We start from the raw sequence: 17,618 nt of genomic DNA, 5'->3' as shown, positions 1-17,618 counted from the left end.
AGACAGCTGGCACTCTATTTATGGAGCATGTATCTCCCAGAATACAAATACCTTCACTCTAAAAAATAAAAATGAAAATGAAAAAAAAACCAACTTGAAAATTTAAATTTTAAATTTAAACAATTGTTTAGGACATTGCCACTGGATGCTTGACAATGGCACCGCCTCTGTTGGCACTCACTGCCATGAAATACAGTATAGTGGTATATTGGGATGCTGGGGCTGCCATAACAAATACCATACACTGGGTGGTTTAAACAACAGAAATTTGTTTCTTCACAGTCTATGGAGGCTAGAACTCCAAGATAAAGGGATCAGTAGGGTTGGATTCTTTCTGAGGCTCTCTCCTTGGCTTTTAGATAGCTGTCTTCTCCCTTTGTCTTCATATGGTTTTTCCTCCATGCATGTCTATGTCCTAATCTCCTTTTCTTTAAAGGACATCAGTTATACTGGATTAGGGCCTACCCTAATCACCCCATTTTAACTCAATTACCTCTTTAAAGGCCCTGTCTCCAAATAATCATTCTAAGGTACCAAGAGTTAGGGCTTCAACATAGGAATTTTGGACAGGACACAATTCAGCCCATAATAAGTAGTTAAGAGCCCTGAGCTAGAGTCAGATTGCCTATCATTTACTAGTGCTGTGACCTTAATTGCCCTGTGCCTCAGTTTCCTTATGTGTGATACTGGGATAATAATAGTATATACCTGGGGTTATTCTGAGGTCTTCTAAAAAGATTTGTCGTAGCCCTTTGACCAGGAATAGTCAAGAATCAGAGAGCAGTATGTTCAGTGGTTGCTCAATAGATTTGACTGTCAACCTATTCCCCTAAGAGTACCAGGGATCACATCCCATCGCTAACAGAGACATTCACTGACACTGTTTACCTCTGTCAATGTGCTATTGGTGTTGGGGAAACCAGACATGTAGAACCAAATCTGTTCAGTACCCTACTGTTACTGCACAGAATGGTCTGTAATCTTCTCAGAATTGATATTGCAAGGTTGGATCGTCATATTATAGTTTGAGGCAAAATTGCATAGCTTAATAACCCAGCATTTTTGTCCTCTAATAGAGTCTGAGATAGTTTTGGTTGCTATCTTATACCATATGGCATACCTGCAATTTAATGTCTTTTATGTTAGATTAGTCTGCCATCCTAGAATAAAGTCATCCCATTCCCCTACTTCTTATACTAGTTACACAACTAAGAACACAACCAGAACAGCCCCCTTCTCCCCTACTGTAAGCCTGGAACTTAATGTATCCTAAAATAACACATTTTAAGGAAAACTACAAGTCTACAAATACATTATTCCCAGAGTGGACACTGTGGGAGCTGTGTGTGGGGTTTTGAGTTCTTAGCTATGATTGGCTGATCTGCCAGAGGAGAATGCTGTTGGGTCACCAGAAGCAACTGGAGCATCTCATCACTAGCTGCTCAGGCTTCTATTAATGGTCTCAGGAAGGTGTCACAATGTAAGATGGTGGAACCTGGCACTGAAGGCCCCAGTTAGCTTCATCTTCTGGCAAAGGGGTATTTCCCTTGAGGGGTCAATTTGTGCTATACAAACATCTACCGTGAACTAGAACTGCCCATATCAGATCATGAGTGCTAAAAAACTAGCATGGAATGAGTAAGAAACTATAATTTGTTTAAATATTTTTAGTCCCTTTGCTAAGGTGCAAGATGTTTATCTGCAAGACCTATACGTTTTTGGTGTGCTCTTTTACTCTTATTTTCTCCATATACCCTAATCCATCAGTTAAGGCAGATTGGCAATTAGAAACAGAAACCAGCAGAAATTAGTATAATCTTGAATTTCAATCTGTACTGAAAGTATTTACTTAAACTATATAATAAACTTTTTAATCACACAAGTTATATATCTATTGTTATAATTCAAATATCTAATGAGAATTTATTGAACTTTTTAATCTGTGAATTGTAATATGCCAAAGTTAGAACAAAAAGGCTTTTAAAATTAGCCAGAAGTTCTAGTGTCATTTGAAACAATTTAAAAGAAATTGTCTCATCACTGGCAAGACGAAAATCATTTCTGTTGGTTAATGAATATAAAAACTTAAAAATCCCTATTTTAAAAACAGATTTACACCTCAACTATGAAACTAAAAACAAAGGGAAATAGTATTTAAAAAAACACAAATGGAGGGGAAGGGTATAGTTTAGTGGTGGAGAGTGTGCTTAGCATGCACAAGGTCGTAGGTTCAATCCCCAGTACCTCCATATAAATCAATCAATCAATCCTAACTACCTACCCCCCCCAAAAAAAAAGAGGGGAAAAAAAACTGAAAGGAAAAATAATATATAATGTTACTGTACTCTTAACTTGCTTCTATGGCCCACATTACTTTTATTTCAGAACACAACATTTTGGCTGGAAATATACCCGGTTAACAAATATTTTTAGTGCCTACCACATGTTAAACTCTATGCTAGATTTTATGGTGCTAAAAAGAAAAGTCTGTGTGGTATAAGTCTTTATTTCCATACTAACTGATTACTGAATTGTGAACATATTTTTATATATAACCGAAGAATGTATCAAATTCAGACATATCTTCAGAGAGCTTCATTAAGAATGAGAGTATTTGTCTATATTGTGGTCTCATGCTGGATGTAGCTTGTCTAAACATTTCCCCTTCCTTTCACTTTAAAACAATTGCCTACAATCTGAGGTATCTAGGTGTCAAAGAGAGCTTGGTAAGGTTCAAGAATAGTCTAGATTCTCAAATATTGCCACCACATACCAGATTATGTGGGTAAATTGATGATTTAGTCATAAAACCTATCAGTCTACTATTGCCTAGAACTGTCAATTTAACTAGCAGTACTAATAATTAGCATGTTCATATATGTTCCGTGTGAACAGAGAAACAGGATACTATCAGTTCTCACTTAGGAGGGTGTGGGAGGTTTGGGGCATAGATTAAAGGGTTTGTGAATTAGTGGTCTCTTCCCTCCCAAAGCTAGTAACTTCATAGCTGCTAATGAGCTGTATTTACTGATTTATACTGATTGTCACGCATATTTCCTCCCTTCTCTCCTCGGCACCCCAGAACACACAGACACACATCACTCACTCACACACACACACCAAGACTGAAGGACCTGAACTAAATTTTAGAACCTGTCTCTTCTTGAGAAGGTAGAGCAGACAGAATATTCTGATCCTCAGCCAGTAGAAGCTCCAGAAATTCGGTTTAGAATGGACTTGGGACCAGCAGGTTTGTAAAAATTTGTGTTGAAGCTGCCATTTTGTATGGTAAGCACAGTAATTTTATGTAAATTGTACTTCTATTGTGGATGGCTTGTAGGGTTGGTGCTATCACGGATTATGGAAGGAAGTACCAAAACCCTCCCAAGTCAGCCCCCTCTGGCTCCAGGTTCCATTGAAGGAAATAGTGTTAGGAGGAAGTTACAGGTAAGCAGGAACAGTTCAGGAGCTGACAAACTGCCAAACCTCCCCAGGAGAGACTAGTAACTTTTGTTACTAGTAAGTAAGTACCAGGAAGTAAGCATTTGAAATTTTGTCTATGGAACTCTCTACTTCCGTTTACATATTTATAAGATAAAATTAATTTTTGAGTGTAAAAAATACTTAGAAAAATACTTTTCTTAAATTTGTATTATGCAAAAAGACTCAATATAATTAATGTATTAAACTTTAACTCTTCTTTTTCAGTAGTTTGCCTACTGCTGAAGAATCAGCTAACAAACACCGTATGATGTGGCAATCAGAAAGCTGCAGAAACTCTTTGAATCCATTTTTGCTTAATGGTAAGGATTAATTGATTTTGAATGCTAAGTAGAAAGTATAGATGAAAAGGTACAATCAGTAGAAATGTATTGTCAGTATTATTATTATTATTATTATTGTATTATTATTATTATTAAAAGCATTGTCTTTATAAAAAGTATAGTTCTAAAATTAGGATTTCAAATTTACAATCTTTATTTTGAGTTGCTGCTTATAATGCAGATAATAATATAATGCAGTTGTGCTATTTCAGTTCCTCCATATAATATTCTGTCCCTATTTAGACTAAAAAGTAATGAAGCAGAAATATCTAAATGATAGTTATGATAAATCTGTGGCACAATATCTAAAATGATAGTTATGATAAAATCTGATCAAATATATCTTCTTGTCTAGGTTCATTATAATGAATTAAAATTTCTGATTGAATAAATCTTACATTCATTCTTCAAAATGTTATCAAATGTATTTAATAATTACTAAAATTGTCAAACAAAATAATAGTTTCATCTCCTACTAAATATTAGAATAGTTTTAACTTCATGATGTTTCAATATGTTCAAATCAATCCTTTATGTGACCTCTGTTACTATAATACTTTGGACTTATTTACAAATATTAACATATTGAAGATGAAATACTAGATAACACATCACTTCACTTTTTCCTCTAATTTGTAAAAAAATCTGTTTTTAAGAAATTTCCAATGTGGTTTTGTTTACTGTGTTTTCTCATCTTTTTTGCCCTGTGGATTGTTTCTCACTATTCGTTTTTTCGTTTGTTATGGTTTTTGAAGCACCAAGAACTGAAGATCCCAAGAGTCAACATTCGGTTGCAGAGTTGAAACTCTATTCTGTTAGAGAAGAAAATCTTATGGTTAATCCTGAAAACACAGAGGGATGGAAACAAGCTGAACTAAATCTGACTGTGACAGAAACTTTGGAGCATCTAAATACATGTTTGTATCATAATAATCTATTTTCTGATGATGATGATTGTATCATAATAATCTATGTTTATAATAATCTATGTTCTGGAGATATTTTTGCCTACAAATGCACTTCAGTTAGAATGTAAGTACATAATAGTAAGTATCACTGGTGTAAACATTTTCAGAATGAGAAAATGTTAGATACTGGCTTTCCGTTAGGTGACTAGGAAAATATAACCAAATTTCAGCATTCAATATTAGCTCTGGCTCTGCCAGAATTTATTACTTTGACCTTCACTAAGCCCCATTTTCTTCCTTGAAAAAATGAGGTTTGATCAACTAATCCTTAAATCTCCTTCTGTCCTAAAATTCTATAGTCTCAGCTTTAAATTTCTAGCCATTTTCAATGAGTGACTTTGTTTCCTTTTATAAACGATTAATTTCTAGCCCATTTTCTGTTTACATCAGCCTAAATACAAACCAGCACTGTTATTTTTTGACCTGACAGCTGAGATTTGTGTCTAATATCTAGTAATTATCTCTTCAACAACAGAAAATCTTACTTTGTTACCAAAAAGTTTACTAATTTAACTTTTTTTACTTACACAATTTAAGAAGGCAAAAATGTCTTTTAAGTATCCCTTTTGAGTTAATTTTTTTTCTTTTTCTAGTATTTTATTTAGGAACTTTATATTTATGTTCATAATTTTCACTTTCTTTTTTCTGTCCTCATATGGTTGATTTGTTTTTTCTTTCTTTTTCTTTTTATTGAGATATAATTGATGTACAGGACTCAGTTTAAGGTGGAGAACATAATGATTTGACTTATATACAGGATGAAATGATTATCACAATAACTTTAGTAACCATCCCTCATCTCACATAGATAACAAGATTAAAGACATAGAAAACAAGTATTTTTCCTCATAATAAGAACTCTCAGGATTTACTCTCTTAACAACTTTCATATATAAAATATAGTAGTGTTAATTATATATATCATGCTGTACATTGCATCCCTGGTACATATTTATCTTACAACTGGAAGTTTGTACCTTCTGACTGCCTTCATCCACTTCCTCCTCCCCCAACTCTTGCCCCTGGTAACCACAAATCTCATCTCTTTTTCTGTAAGTTTGTTTTTGAAGTATGACTGACTTTATAACACCATGTAGGTTCCTGTTACATAACATAGTGATTTGGATACTTCTGTACATTTCAAAATGGCCACGACAATAAGTCTAGTTACTACCTGTCACCATACAAAGTTGTTATTATTGGCTGTGTTCCCCACACTGTACATCTTCCTTATCCATTCATATTTTGCTCATAACATCTCACCTATTTCTTTCCTTCCCCCAACACCACTCCCCTCTGGTAACCATTTGTTTGTTCTCTGTTTCTGTAACTCTTTCTGTTTTGTTGTGTCTGTTCATTTGTTTTATTTTTAGATTCCACATATAATTGAATTGCACAGTATTTGTCTTTCTCTGACCGACTTATTTTACTTAGCATAATACCCTCTGTATTCATCCATGTTGCTGCAAATGGCAAGATTTCATTTTTTTATGGCTGAGAAATGTTCCTGTGTGTGTGTGTGTGTGTGTGTGTGTATGTGTATACACACTACATCTTCCTTATCCATCCATATTTTGATGGGCACTAAGTTACTTCTATATCTTGCTTATTGTAAGTAATGCTGCAGTGAACATAGGGATACATTTATCTTTCCAAATTAGTATTTTTCATTTTCTTTGGATAAATACCCAGGAGTGGAACTGACACTTCGAATAACTATTCCCTCCAAGGCCATGACTTATTGTAAGACTACTGGCAATAGGGATTTTCTGGAATTCTTTCTTTGCCCAGTAACCTAGTTCCAGCAGTAGGAAAAAGAAGTACTGAATTTTTATCCTTTTTAAAAAATTATTTCATTCAGACCAAAAATTGATTTTAAAAGCCATAAACAAAGTACTCCTAAGGATCAAATTATATTAATTGGAACCCATAACTAAAAGTTACCTTAATACCCTGTAGAACATTCATTTAGGCGTGAAAGTCATTGGATATTTTTATGTTCTGTTTTCAGCATGTTTAGAGCAAGAAAGTTATTCCTCACCTAGTATACTTATTAATGAGAAATCTACAAATGATCATTTATCATCTCCACAAAAGACTCCATCTCTGGTAAAAGATGTACCAGAACTGGATTTTTCTGATGAATATGTCTCTGCTAAAAGACCAAGGAAAGAAGAAAAACCAAAGAATGACTTAGAACTAGGTCACAGAGTAATCCAAAATAAAGAAAAGACAGGTTACTTGGACTGCACGGTACCACCTGTTGAATCATCTTCCTTTTCAAAAACTGAAGAAGAAACTTCTCAACGCAGTAAAAAGCTAGAGAGTAATTTGGATCTTTTGAGTGACTTTATTATGCTGCGAAATAAATGTAACACTTACATCTCAAAAACTGAAGTCACAGACAATGATGGAAAAGATGGTAGGTAATTTCATAATATTTTGGTGTAGATATGGTAGCTTCAAGGACTAAATGTATAATTTAATAGAAGGTAAAGAAATAAAGCTCTTCCAGATAGAATACATTATTTTTCAAGGTCAAAGAAAATGCCATTGATTCATGATACTCACTGTGTATGGAGATAGATACGGATATATAGATACTGGTGTAGATATGTATTTTCTAAAATATTTAGAACTGCATTTGGACTTGTAAGAAAAGCCACTATTTGTAAAAACTCACTTTCTAAAACTTGGTCATACAGATTCATCATATTTCTAACTTTTTCTGATCTTTCTGCCATTCTTTTTTTCTCTTTTGGCTCACAGTTCTATCTCAGTATTTTAACTTATATTCTAATGTGTACATAAGAGCACTTTGCCCATTTGATTGCTTATTACTCTTTTTAATTTTACGAAAGTGTTTCTGTTTGAGTTGTAACTGTATTACATTCGGTGTTTATAACCATATCAAAGGTAGTATAAAGTGTCATAGCATTTCACTTCTGGTAAAAATATATTCTAGAATTCTAGTATTTCAGAATGTGTTTGACATAAGTTACTCAAATGAAGCTTAGTTTGCGAGTCAAATGAGCTTGTTGTTAACTAAGCACCAGAACTGGGCAGAGTTACCTACCCAGCCCCAGATTATACTGGACTGGGCCAGGATTCCCCATGATGGAGGTGCTGCTTCGGAAAGATTCATGACATAGAAAAGCAGAAAAGAATGTTTCTTGTGAGCAGTATGATATGACAGCCTTTTAAAGATCTTATTTAAAGTTATATTACTTTGTCAATCAGTGCATTTTCACAATGAAAAATTCAGTGAAAATGCAGAAAAGTATTTAAAGATCTCAGAATTTTGTGATCCTCTTTGTATATATATTCACCTTAAAGTTTCTTTTTATGTAATAATTTGACCATCTTATAATTTGTCTTGCTAGGTGACAATTCTGTATGTAACTGAGGTCTTTTTAACCAAATTGCACCATAATTCAGAGCATAATTTCTACATGAAAGAATGAGCAAAATATAAAGAACATCTTATGAATGTGATACATGAATAGGAATTTTAAAATGATTCGTTGTTTTCAGGTTTGCAGATGTTTTCAGATTCTACTTATATTTGGGGTTAAAAAAAGGAAACAATTCCAAAAGTAGCAGTGATATCCTTTTCTGATTGTCATCCTTATTATACTGTTGTGTAATAAGGTATATTGGCAACAGAAAATGAGAGAAAGAAAGAGGGAAGAGATAAAAAGAATGTTTTTTATTAAAAAAAAAGTTAGCCATTAATTTACCAAACAATTAAAGGAATATCGATGTTGGATGGGAATGCTTCTGTACTCTTGATGTTTCCTCAAAGAGTGTTATGCTCCTGGCCTCTTTGCCCTTTAATGAACTCTTAGAGGAGTTGGAGTGAATTATCTGTATTGTAAATTTGAAAAATAATAAATTGGTCATAAGCATGCTGGAATGAACTGCCCACAAGTAACAGGCATTCTCCTCTGCTTTTCTATGTCATGAATCTTTCCGAAGCTTATGGTGTAATAGAATAGGCCAGACATGCAGATAATTTCAATACAACATGGTCAGTGCCAAGAGAGTATGCACAGAGTAGTGAGGAGACAAAAAGGAGAGGCACTTTGCTGGCCTGGAAGTAGAGGGGGCAGTTAGATAAGATTTCTTATAGAAAATGCCTGAGAGTTAAAGGGTAACTAGTAAGAAATGACCTTATTAAGGAAGGATGGAGACAGGGAGGGCTTGGGGCATAGGAGAGGATTTGTAACAGAAGGAAAGGTATGTGGAAAGTCACAGAGAAATGACGTAGAGCCGTATGTGTCTTTCAGGTGTCAGGAATCATCCTTGGTGTCTTACACCTTATAACAATACTCAGGGTAGCTGTATTAAACCACATTTTGTATATGAAGAAACTGAGGCTGGTGTCAGAACTGGGATTGAAACACTGACCTGACACCAAAGTTCTTTCCATTATTACCATTCATCTTCCTACACAGCACATTGTCAAGTCCATTGACCTGAATAGATGTTCAATTTAATACTGATGTGTTTCAAGGAAGAACTTTAACAATTATGATCACATTACAAGAAAGCATTTTAATCAACATTAAGTTTCCCTGAACAATTTAAATTAATTTTTTATTCAAATTTCAAGATAAAGAAGAACGTTCTTTGACTCTTCAAGAAGAAAGTCCTATTGTTTGTACTAACAAAACCCTAGACGAAGTAAATCAGGAAAGGAGAGCAGATAATGTCATTGAAATTCCAGCTTCAGGTATGCAATATGCTTTTTAAATGCATTCAGATTAAGTAAATTTAAAAGCCCTTTCCTGGGTAACAGGAATATACCTTATTTACCATGTAATTTCTTCACTTGTTTCAGATGTTTCTTCATTCCAGTTCTATTTTCAAGTTATTTCCAAACCTGGAATGCCTTATTCACCGCCTCTGTCCCTCCCCATTGCCCTTCTCCCGTCCTCTAAGTGTTATTTCTTCTCCCTTTAAACTGCTGCTTCCCTGCATTCGTCAGAGAAGAGCCAACTGCAACTCCTCAGACTGAGACTTTTCTGCCCAGTCTGGAAAAATGAACTGCTAATGGTCGCTTTGTCTCTTCTCTTAACCACTGTCAGGGCGGTGCAAATAAGTTTGTATTCATTCCTATACGGATTACAACTATTTGTTCTACTGTAAGGAAAAATATTCTTTGACTCCTAAAGAACAGTCTGCTTAAGACCATCATGCTCATTATTAAAATCAATAAGGAAGTATGACACTAGTTCTTGAAAATCTTTTCATTCTTTTGGTTAAATTTTATTTATGACCTTTAGATGAAAGTGCCAATCTTTGCCTATTGATATTCTTGTGAAAACTAGACACAATTTGTCATTGTTATAAATATGATCAGCTTAAGGTTGTAAGTTAATAGTGGAGGGAAAAGGGGGAAATTAAGTGATTCTCTTTACAAGGCTCCTCATATTTGCCCTGTAGAATTAGTTACTAAATAAATCCTTTTTAATAAATAAGATAATTATAAAGATGCTATAAAGATGCTTGTTTTGTTTTATTTTTACTAGTTTATTGAGAATAAATATCTTAAAATAAGCCTAGTACAATCTCAAGATTTTTAACCCAGAAAAGAATTTGGATAGAGTTCATTTTCCGTGAAGTAACATGTATAACTGGTTTGTCAAAAAAAGAGCAGACCACCCTTATAAAAACACTGCCACTACTGCTTTTATTTTTGCAGATAGCCAGTGCCAAGCATACTGTCTCCTAGAAGCAGCAGCTTCTCCTATCTTAAAAAAACTTGTATGCCTCTGTACTCTCCCTGCTGCTAACTGGACTTTTGCCACTGTCATTTTTGACCAGACAAGGTTTCTCTTAAAAGAACAAGAAAAAGTAATAAATGATGCTATTCACCAAGGTGAGTACAAATAAAAGTTATTGTTTAAAAGGATATAAATTTATGGATTATTATATCAAATTACTAAGAATTGAACATGGAAGATGCAGAAATTAGTCATGGATGGAGGCATAACTATGATTCAGCATATGGCACCCACAAACCCATGCTGGAGGATCAGCTAAGCAAGGAGGAGAAGATGAGCAGTACAGGTACCCCCTGCTTTTCATGCTTGTTTTACACCACTTTGCTTTCATGAAAGACCTACATTAGTGTCTGTTTTCACTAACTGAAAGACTTGAAGAGAATTTTCATTTTTACAAAATAAGGTAGTTGCTTCTTCACTTTACTCCATTTCAGCTTATGAAGAGTTTCATAGGAACACTCTGTTTTCAGATAGTGGGAGGAACCTGTATCATCTGGCATTGCTTCTCAATTAAGTTCTCAGTTGATATATATTAATTGACAGATTGCAGAAACCAAATAAACCCTATTACTGTTAGCATTTAAACCATTTAGTTTCCTCCCGTAAGTGGAGGGGGAGGTGTCAAAAATAAATTAATTAAAGTCAGTCCTGGAGTAACAGGGATTGGATTTATCCTCCTTCCGGAAATAACAACCACCAAACAAAAAGACAAAGACAAAATAGATGAAACTAATTTTTAAGGGCCTAGACATCAGGCAATGAAGCACAACAATGACTGAAAGCCTTCCAAACTTAGTGAAAATTACAAACTCACAAATCCATGAAACTCATGAACCCTAAGCACAGGAAGCATTAGTGAGCTATTCCAAGGCATATGATAATCAAATTGCTCAGAATCAGTAATAATGAGAAAATTGTATGAGCAGCCAGAGGAAAAAAAGATATGTTGCATAAGAGAAACAAAGGCTAGGATGGCATCAGATTTCTTGTCAGAAATAGTGCAAGTGAAAAGACAGCGGAATAACATCTTTAAAATACTGAAAGAAAAAAACCATCAACCTAATTTTCTATACTCAGCAAAAATATATTACAAAGACAAAGGTGAAATAAAGATGTTTTCAGGCATACAAAAGCTGCAAGAATTCATTAGCTGCAGTCCTTCTCTGTAAGAAATGTTAAAGAAATGTTCTCCTAAAGACAGAAGAAAAATGATACCAGCTCTGGTTTCTCTGCTGGTCATAACTGACTTGCTTCCACAGGGGCTCAATATTCTACCCATTAACTGGTTCTCCTGTTGCTGCTTGATTGCCAATGACCACTGCATATTTGCCTTGATCTTCATTGATTAAATCAATAGTTTGCAAACTTTTTAGTGGAACTGTTTATTCAAATAAATATTTCATGGCATCCCCTATATCAAACAGAGAAAAGTGGAGCTTCTCAGGTTAAATTGGGCCTAGAATCCTGTCTTCTCGGTCCCATGCAGTAAAATCCAATCTATTATCTTCAGTAAGCTCTGGAACTACATGGAACGTATTATTTAAACAACTGGCCTGTCCCTGTGAGTACCCGTCTTGTCTAAGTCATATCTTTGGACAAATATTCCCACGTGTCCACCTCCATTTCAAGTTATTGCTTTGTTATGACCCTCCACCTTTATCTTAACCAGTTGGCAAATTATGAGTTTAATTTTCTTCTTGTTTCATAGCTGGGAGTCGTTGACTTTTTTCCTCACCAAGAGTAGAAATAATTGAACATTTTTTTGACAGCAACAAGAGTGTGAACTCTAAGGTTAGCTGTCTGGGTTTGAATAACAGCTCCACCATTTCTTCACAAATTGATCTTGGACAGTTTCTTAACATCATTAAGACTGTTTTCTCATCCATAAAATGAAGATCATAATAAACTTGTCTGATAAGGTTATTGTTATAGATTCAATGAGACAACCAGCTTATAAACAGCCTGGCACATAGTAAGCACTTGATAATAAATGTTAGCTATTATTGTTAAGCATTCTGATACATATTCTAAAATTCTAATTTATACCTTATGTTTTTAAATATGTTTTTGCTTACCTAGGTACAAATGATGAAAGAGAAATGACCTTCAAGTATGCTGCTCTCTTGCACCTTTTGGTAACAGTTAGAGATGTCCTTTTAACATGTAGCTTGGACACAGCATTGGGTTAGTGGGAAAGTTTTTTATTTCCTCTTTTCTTATTATTGAAAGTTTTCATCTGAAATAACTTTTACTTTTCTGAAAAAGATGCACCTTGTAAGAAATCATATAGCTTCTCTGTCTTCCACCTGAAACATTATATACATTTTGACATAATTATAATGGAATATATATTTTATTTTGCTTATATTCATTAAAAGAAATCTTCTGTAGCAACTATCATCACCTAGAAAAATAGGTTTACAATCCTCTATCCTAGGCCTGAATTACAGAGTCTGCTTAATCTGCCTTAAGCAGGTTTTATTGTGTAATTATTATCATGCACTACTTTTTAATGTAAGGTGACACTTTGCTATATAGGTCCTCGTTGAATATTTGTGGCTTTGGATTTTTGCTAGATGAAATATAGCTAAATTACTAGCAGTAAGATCTTTTGCAATTTCTTTTTCAGTTGTGCATGTAAATTAGGATGTGAATTAGTTGGGTATTTTGATTATATTGAAAATTTTAAAGATTTTGGAAAATTTTCTAAACTATTAAAATCTTTAAAACATCTGTCTTACTACATTACTGCTTTAGGCTTCTTATTACAGGATTATTTAGACTCGTTTAGTAATGGTATATTTATAGGATTATGTTTTATAATTTAGAGTTTCCAGAACATATTTAAAATATAAAGTGAAAATAATTTTTTTCTGATCAATGACCCAGAAATTTTCTCTTATCTATAACCCAGACAAATATTATTTCCCTCTAATCCAAGGTTTTGATGAGTTACAATTGTACTCCTTCTATAACACTTGGAGTTATAATATTTTGCCAAGTATTATATTAGTATTATCTGGCCAGGTATTGGAACTAAGTTACAGCTACCTTCAGAAATCCCAACATGGTGATTTTTTTTCCGTCTCGAATTAAAACATTTGGGTATTGACACTCTATCAGATTGTGTTATCTCCATTCACAGGCAAGTAAGGACTGGGGACTATAGCCCTAGATTACAGCACCTGGAACTAGTGTAATGGTGTAGTGTCACACGTCCTTCTGTTTAGTCACCTGTCTTCATTATACTTTTTGACTTCCATAAACAATTGTCAGCCCTACCAACAGCTAGGCTGACCGTTACAGCATAACAGTAAGGCAGAATATCAAAATCTAGAATATCTGGGCTCCCAAGGAGAGTTCAGTTGTGACACTCACTGCTGCTCAGTACTTACCAAAACCTTGAATTAGACAAATATTTATGGGGATTGCTTGAAGTATATTCACCTTTAAATGAATCTACATTTTACTCTAGGATTGAGACCATTGAGAGCTACATACTTGGACTGAATTGTTTTTATTCTTCAAAGAAATGTATTTACTAAATCAAACTTTGGCATTACTATTTGGCTACTTTGAGGAATACTATAAAAGTAAAATCCTTGTTGGAAAACTTAACTTTTTAAACCATAGGTACCAAGCCATAATGAATTACCTTGTTGCCTTGGACATTTTTAGTAGAAGGCTTTCTCACTCCTCTAAACATCTCAAAATCAAAAAGTACGGTAGGTTGTCCTCCTTTCTTTCTCTGAAAATAGTGGCAGAGGAAGAAAGATCCATGGGGGTCTAGCTGCCTACCCTGGACCCAGAATTCTGTATTTTCTCCCAGCTTCCAGTTTGCTTCCTCTCCCAAGCTAGCAAGGCAATGAGTTTCAAGGTTAAAGGTATAGAATTTCATTTCTGGGCTTTAACCCAGAAATAAATTCAGTATTCTGTAATAGGTACTAGAGTAGAGATGTGTTGTAATGGCACAAAAGATGGTGACTGTTACCCATTCAAGCTGAATAATTTTTTTTAAATAATTAGGAGTTTGCCAGGTAAATTGAAGTATAAAAGGGTATTGTAGGCAGAATTAAGAGCCCAGAAGAGTGACTCAGTGAGTATGTTGCAAACAGTTCCATGTGGCTGAATTGAAGAGTACAAGATGGAAAGCAGTGAGAGCCAAACCTAAAGAAGTAAGAAAGAGCCAAATCATGAAAAGCTTTTTAAGCTACACAAAAGAGTTCAGTCACTATTCTGTAAACGATAGGGAGCCACTGAAACAGGGAAGCTACTGTGTTAGGTTTGCCTTTCAGAAGGTTAAGTCTAATGAGTAAGGAGAGTCAGTGGGACGTTTGGAGATGAGGAGGCAGAAAGAACATAAGTCAGTCTCTAAATTGCCCATCATTCTAGCTGTATTAATATAAAATTAGAATTAATATGCACATAATATAAAAATACAAACATGAGCATTAAAGTTTTGATTTATTATTGTATTTATTCATTGCTCAAATATTCATTGAATATCCGATCTAAATAAGTTACTATGCCAGGTGCTCTACTTCAGTCATTCACAAAATTCACTGTGCAGTAGAATCACTGGGAGTTTTTAGACATAGGAATCCTTGGGACTCAATCTAGATTTACCGAATCTGAACCTTCAAGGATAAGTCTCAGGATTTTGTGTTTAAAAATTGCTCTTAGTGAGTCTGCATTTAGGCACTGCTGTTTTAGCAGCTACATAAATTAATTGTGCATAAATATCACGGATTAAAGCCTGAGAACTTATAGACTAGTTAGGTTGTTAAGTCATGTATGTAAATAAGCAGAAATCTAGCACAAAAGCTGTATTGATGGAATAGCAAGAAAATTGCAGTGAAATGCATTAACACAGAACTTGCGTGTAAGTATAGATTCTGGGGTTTAGGAAGAAGGCAATAGCACTTAACAAGCCAGAAGGCAGGAAAGGATGGGAATTGTTCAGAGAATATGTAGAGCATATCGAGTTATGTTGATATTACATAGCTTAAAAAGAGACATTTGGTACATATTTCTCAGCTTCACATAATTTAAAGTTTTCTTTCATTGACATCTTTGATCAAAATCAGAAAAGTAGTAAAGGAAAACTGAATTGTCTCTGCAATGACTCATTTCCTTTTAGGTTTTTACTGTGGAATTTCTAAAAGAACAAAAAGATGTGCTTCCCCCCACCCACTTTTGTTTTTAACAGGATATTTGTCCAATGCAAAAGATATCTACAAAAGCATTTTAGGCTCCTGTTTGGATGACGTTTGGAGACAACTAGAGATTGTACAGTTTATTCGGGAAAAAAAGCCGGAAACCAACTACAAGATACAAGAATTGAAATCTCAGATACTAAATTGGATGCAAAGTGAACAGCAAATTAAGGTAAGTACTGAAATAAAGCAGATAATAGTAATTAGCTTATGTAAGAATTGGATGTAAGGTACATTTTTGCATTTAACTTTGAAATTATGAAATAGTACATACTATTTGGTCCCTTGACAGTTTTCTCCTTAAGTAACAGAACAGAATCAGACCCAGAGAGAGGGTCATTTGCATCATTATTCATATGTCTTGAGTTTTAAAATTCTTCCATTTTTATTGTACACAGTTTTCTATGGATTATTCCTTCAAATCTCAAAAATGTTGTCTTCTACTTGTAAGTTTATGAACATAAACACAACGATAGAAAGACAACAATTAATTTTTAGATATTGAGCCAGAATGTCACCTTATATAATTCATTAAAAAAGCACTTTGTTTGTTCCTCGGATTATATTGGAAAATTTTGCCCACCTTATCCCAAATATTGAATGAATTTTGCATAAGTAAAGATTTAAAAGAAAATACTTTAAAAAATCTTTTCAAGCAGGAACAGATCTTAAATGCCTTAAACTAAATCTGGAAACAAATTTGGCCTTTAGCTTCATTTTCCTCCCTGGCCCTCCTATATTTTTATCTCCAACTCTATGGTTACTTGGATAACTTGCTTAAGTTTATTTACTAAAATAAATTAAAACAATCAGTAAGAAATTTAAAATTGGGGAGTGATGTCAGCATTATGGAAGCATGAGATACTCTCTTTGTCTCTCGCCTTCAATCTACAACCAGTAAAATATTCACAACTCAACAAAGATGCCTCTACCTAACATACCAGGACATGGGGGAATTCCACATATCTGTACATCTAAAAATGGGTGGAATGGAACACATAGAGGAGTGGAACTGGGGGATCAGCATAGGCAGTGCCTGCAACTCTGGCCCCTGGGCCTTGGCAGGTGAACCCACAGCCCTAGAGAACCCAGTAGCAGCAAGGGTGGCAGTGCACATGACTCCAGCCTCCCACCCACAGTGGGGCCTGCAGCCACAAATATCTGGACAGCAGTGGCAGCGAAGCCTACAGCAGCGAGGCCTGTGACCCTGTCCCTCCAGCTGCAGAAGCACCTGCAACTCTGGGCCCCCGCCCTCCACCCACAGCATTGGAGCCCAGCAACCGGACAGCACAGGACAAGGCAGAAACCCACGTGACCCTTCCCGCCTTTCTGCCCCCCACTCTCTTGCAGTGGCAGAGCCTGTGACTCAGGGGATCCCAGACGAGACCACCGTCCTGGCACCCCTCTCGACGACACCAGTGTCACCAGCAGCAGCAAGGGACTAATGACCCCAGAGGCACAAGTAGCAATAAAAAGGGCACTGAGTGACAGCTCTGACAGTAGAGGGCGGAAAAGTGCCAATTCTTAAATATAACCGGAGGCAGCTCAGGTAAAAGAAACCAAAAACTTGTGCTATAGTGCCACCCACTGGAACGCAAAAGAAAGGCCTCTAATCTCTAACCTGTTGAATCATTAGAATCAAGTGTTTTTAAAGTCTTTCCCTGAAGAAAAAAGGTGTTCACTACTTCAAATATGCCAGCTGAGGAACAACCTACCAAGTACCATGAAGGAGCACAGTAACCCTGTATCACAAAAACAAAATGACAACTTACCAGAAACCAAACTTAAAGTCATGGAATTTTGCAAAAAGTCAACGTGGAA

General features: G+C 35.1%; 1 protein-coding gene across 5 annotated transcripts in view; it reads left to right on the top strand.

The window, feature by feature from the left end:
* The window catches only part of SHOC1 (shortage in chiasmata 1), a 61,273-nt gene that overhangs the window by 19,362 nt on the left and 24,293 nt on the right, over positions 1 to 17,618 (top strand). For 4 of the 5 annotated variants that reach the window (XM_072959912.1, XM_072959909.1, XM_072959910.1 and 1 more), the window contains 7 exons: positions 3,709 to 3,803; positions 4,580 to 4,741; positions 6,804 to 7,214; positions 9,408 to 9,527; positions 10,500 to 10,676; positions 12,661 to 12,765; positions 15,791 to 15,969. In XM_072959912.1, the coding sequence (XP_072816013.1) occupies positions 3,709 to 3,803; positions 4,580 to 4,741; positions 6,804 to 7,214; positions 9,408 to 9,527; positions 10,500 to 10,676; positions 12,661 to 12,765; positions 15,791 to 15,969 (1,249 nt within the window). The remainder of the gene's footprint in view (positions 1 to 3,708; positions 3,804 to 4,579; positions 4,742 to 6,803; positions 7,215 to 9,407; positions 9,528 to 10,499; positions 10,677 to 12,660; positions 12,766 to 15,790; positions 15,970 to 17,618) is intronic. The other variant, XM_072959911.1, reaches the window with a different exon arrangement.

The sequence above is a fragment of the Vicugna pacos genome, chromosome 4 (assembly GCF_048564905.1).
Source record: "Vicugna pacos chromosome 4, VicPac4, whole genome shotgun sequence".
NCBI classification, from domain to species: domain Eukaryota; kingdom Metazoa; phylum Chordata; class Mammalia; order Artiodactyla; family Camelidae; genus Vicugna; species Vicugna pacos.
Note: the sequence above shows the minus strand (reverse complement) of the source record. Positions and strands in the feature narration are given on the sequence as shown.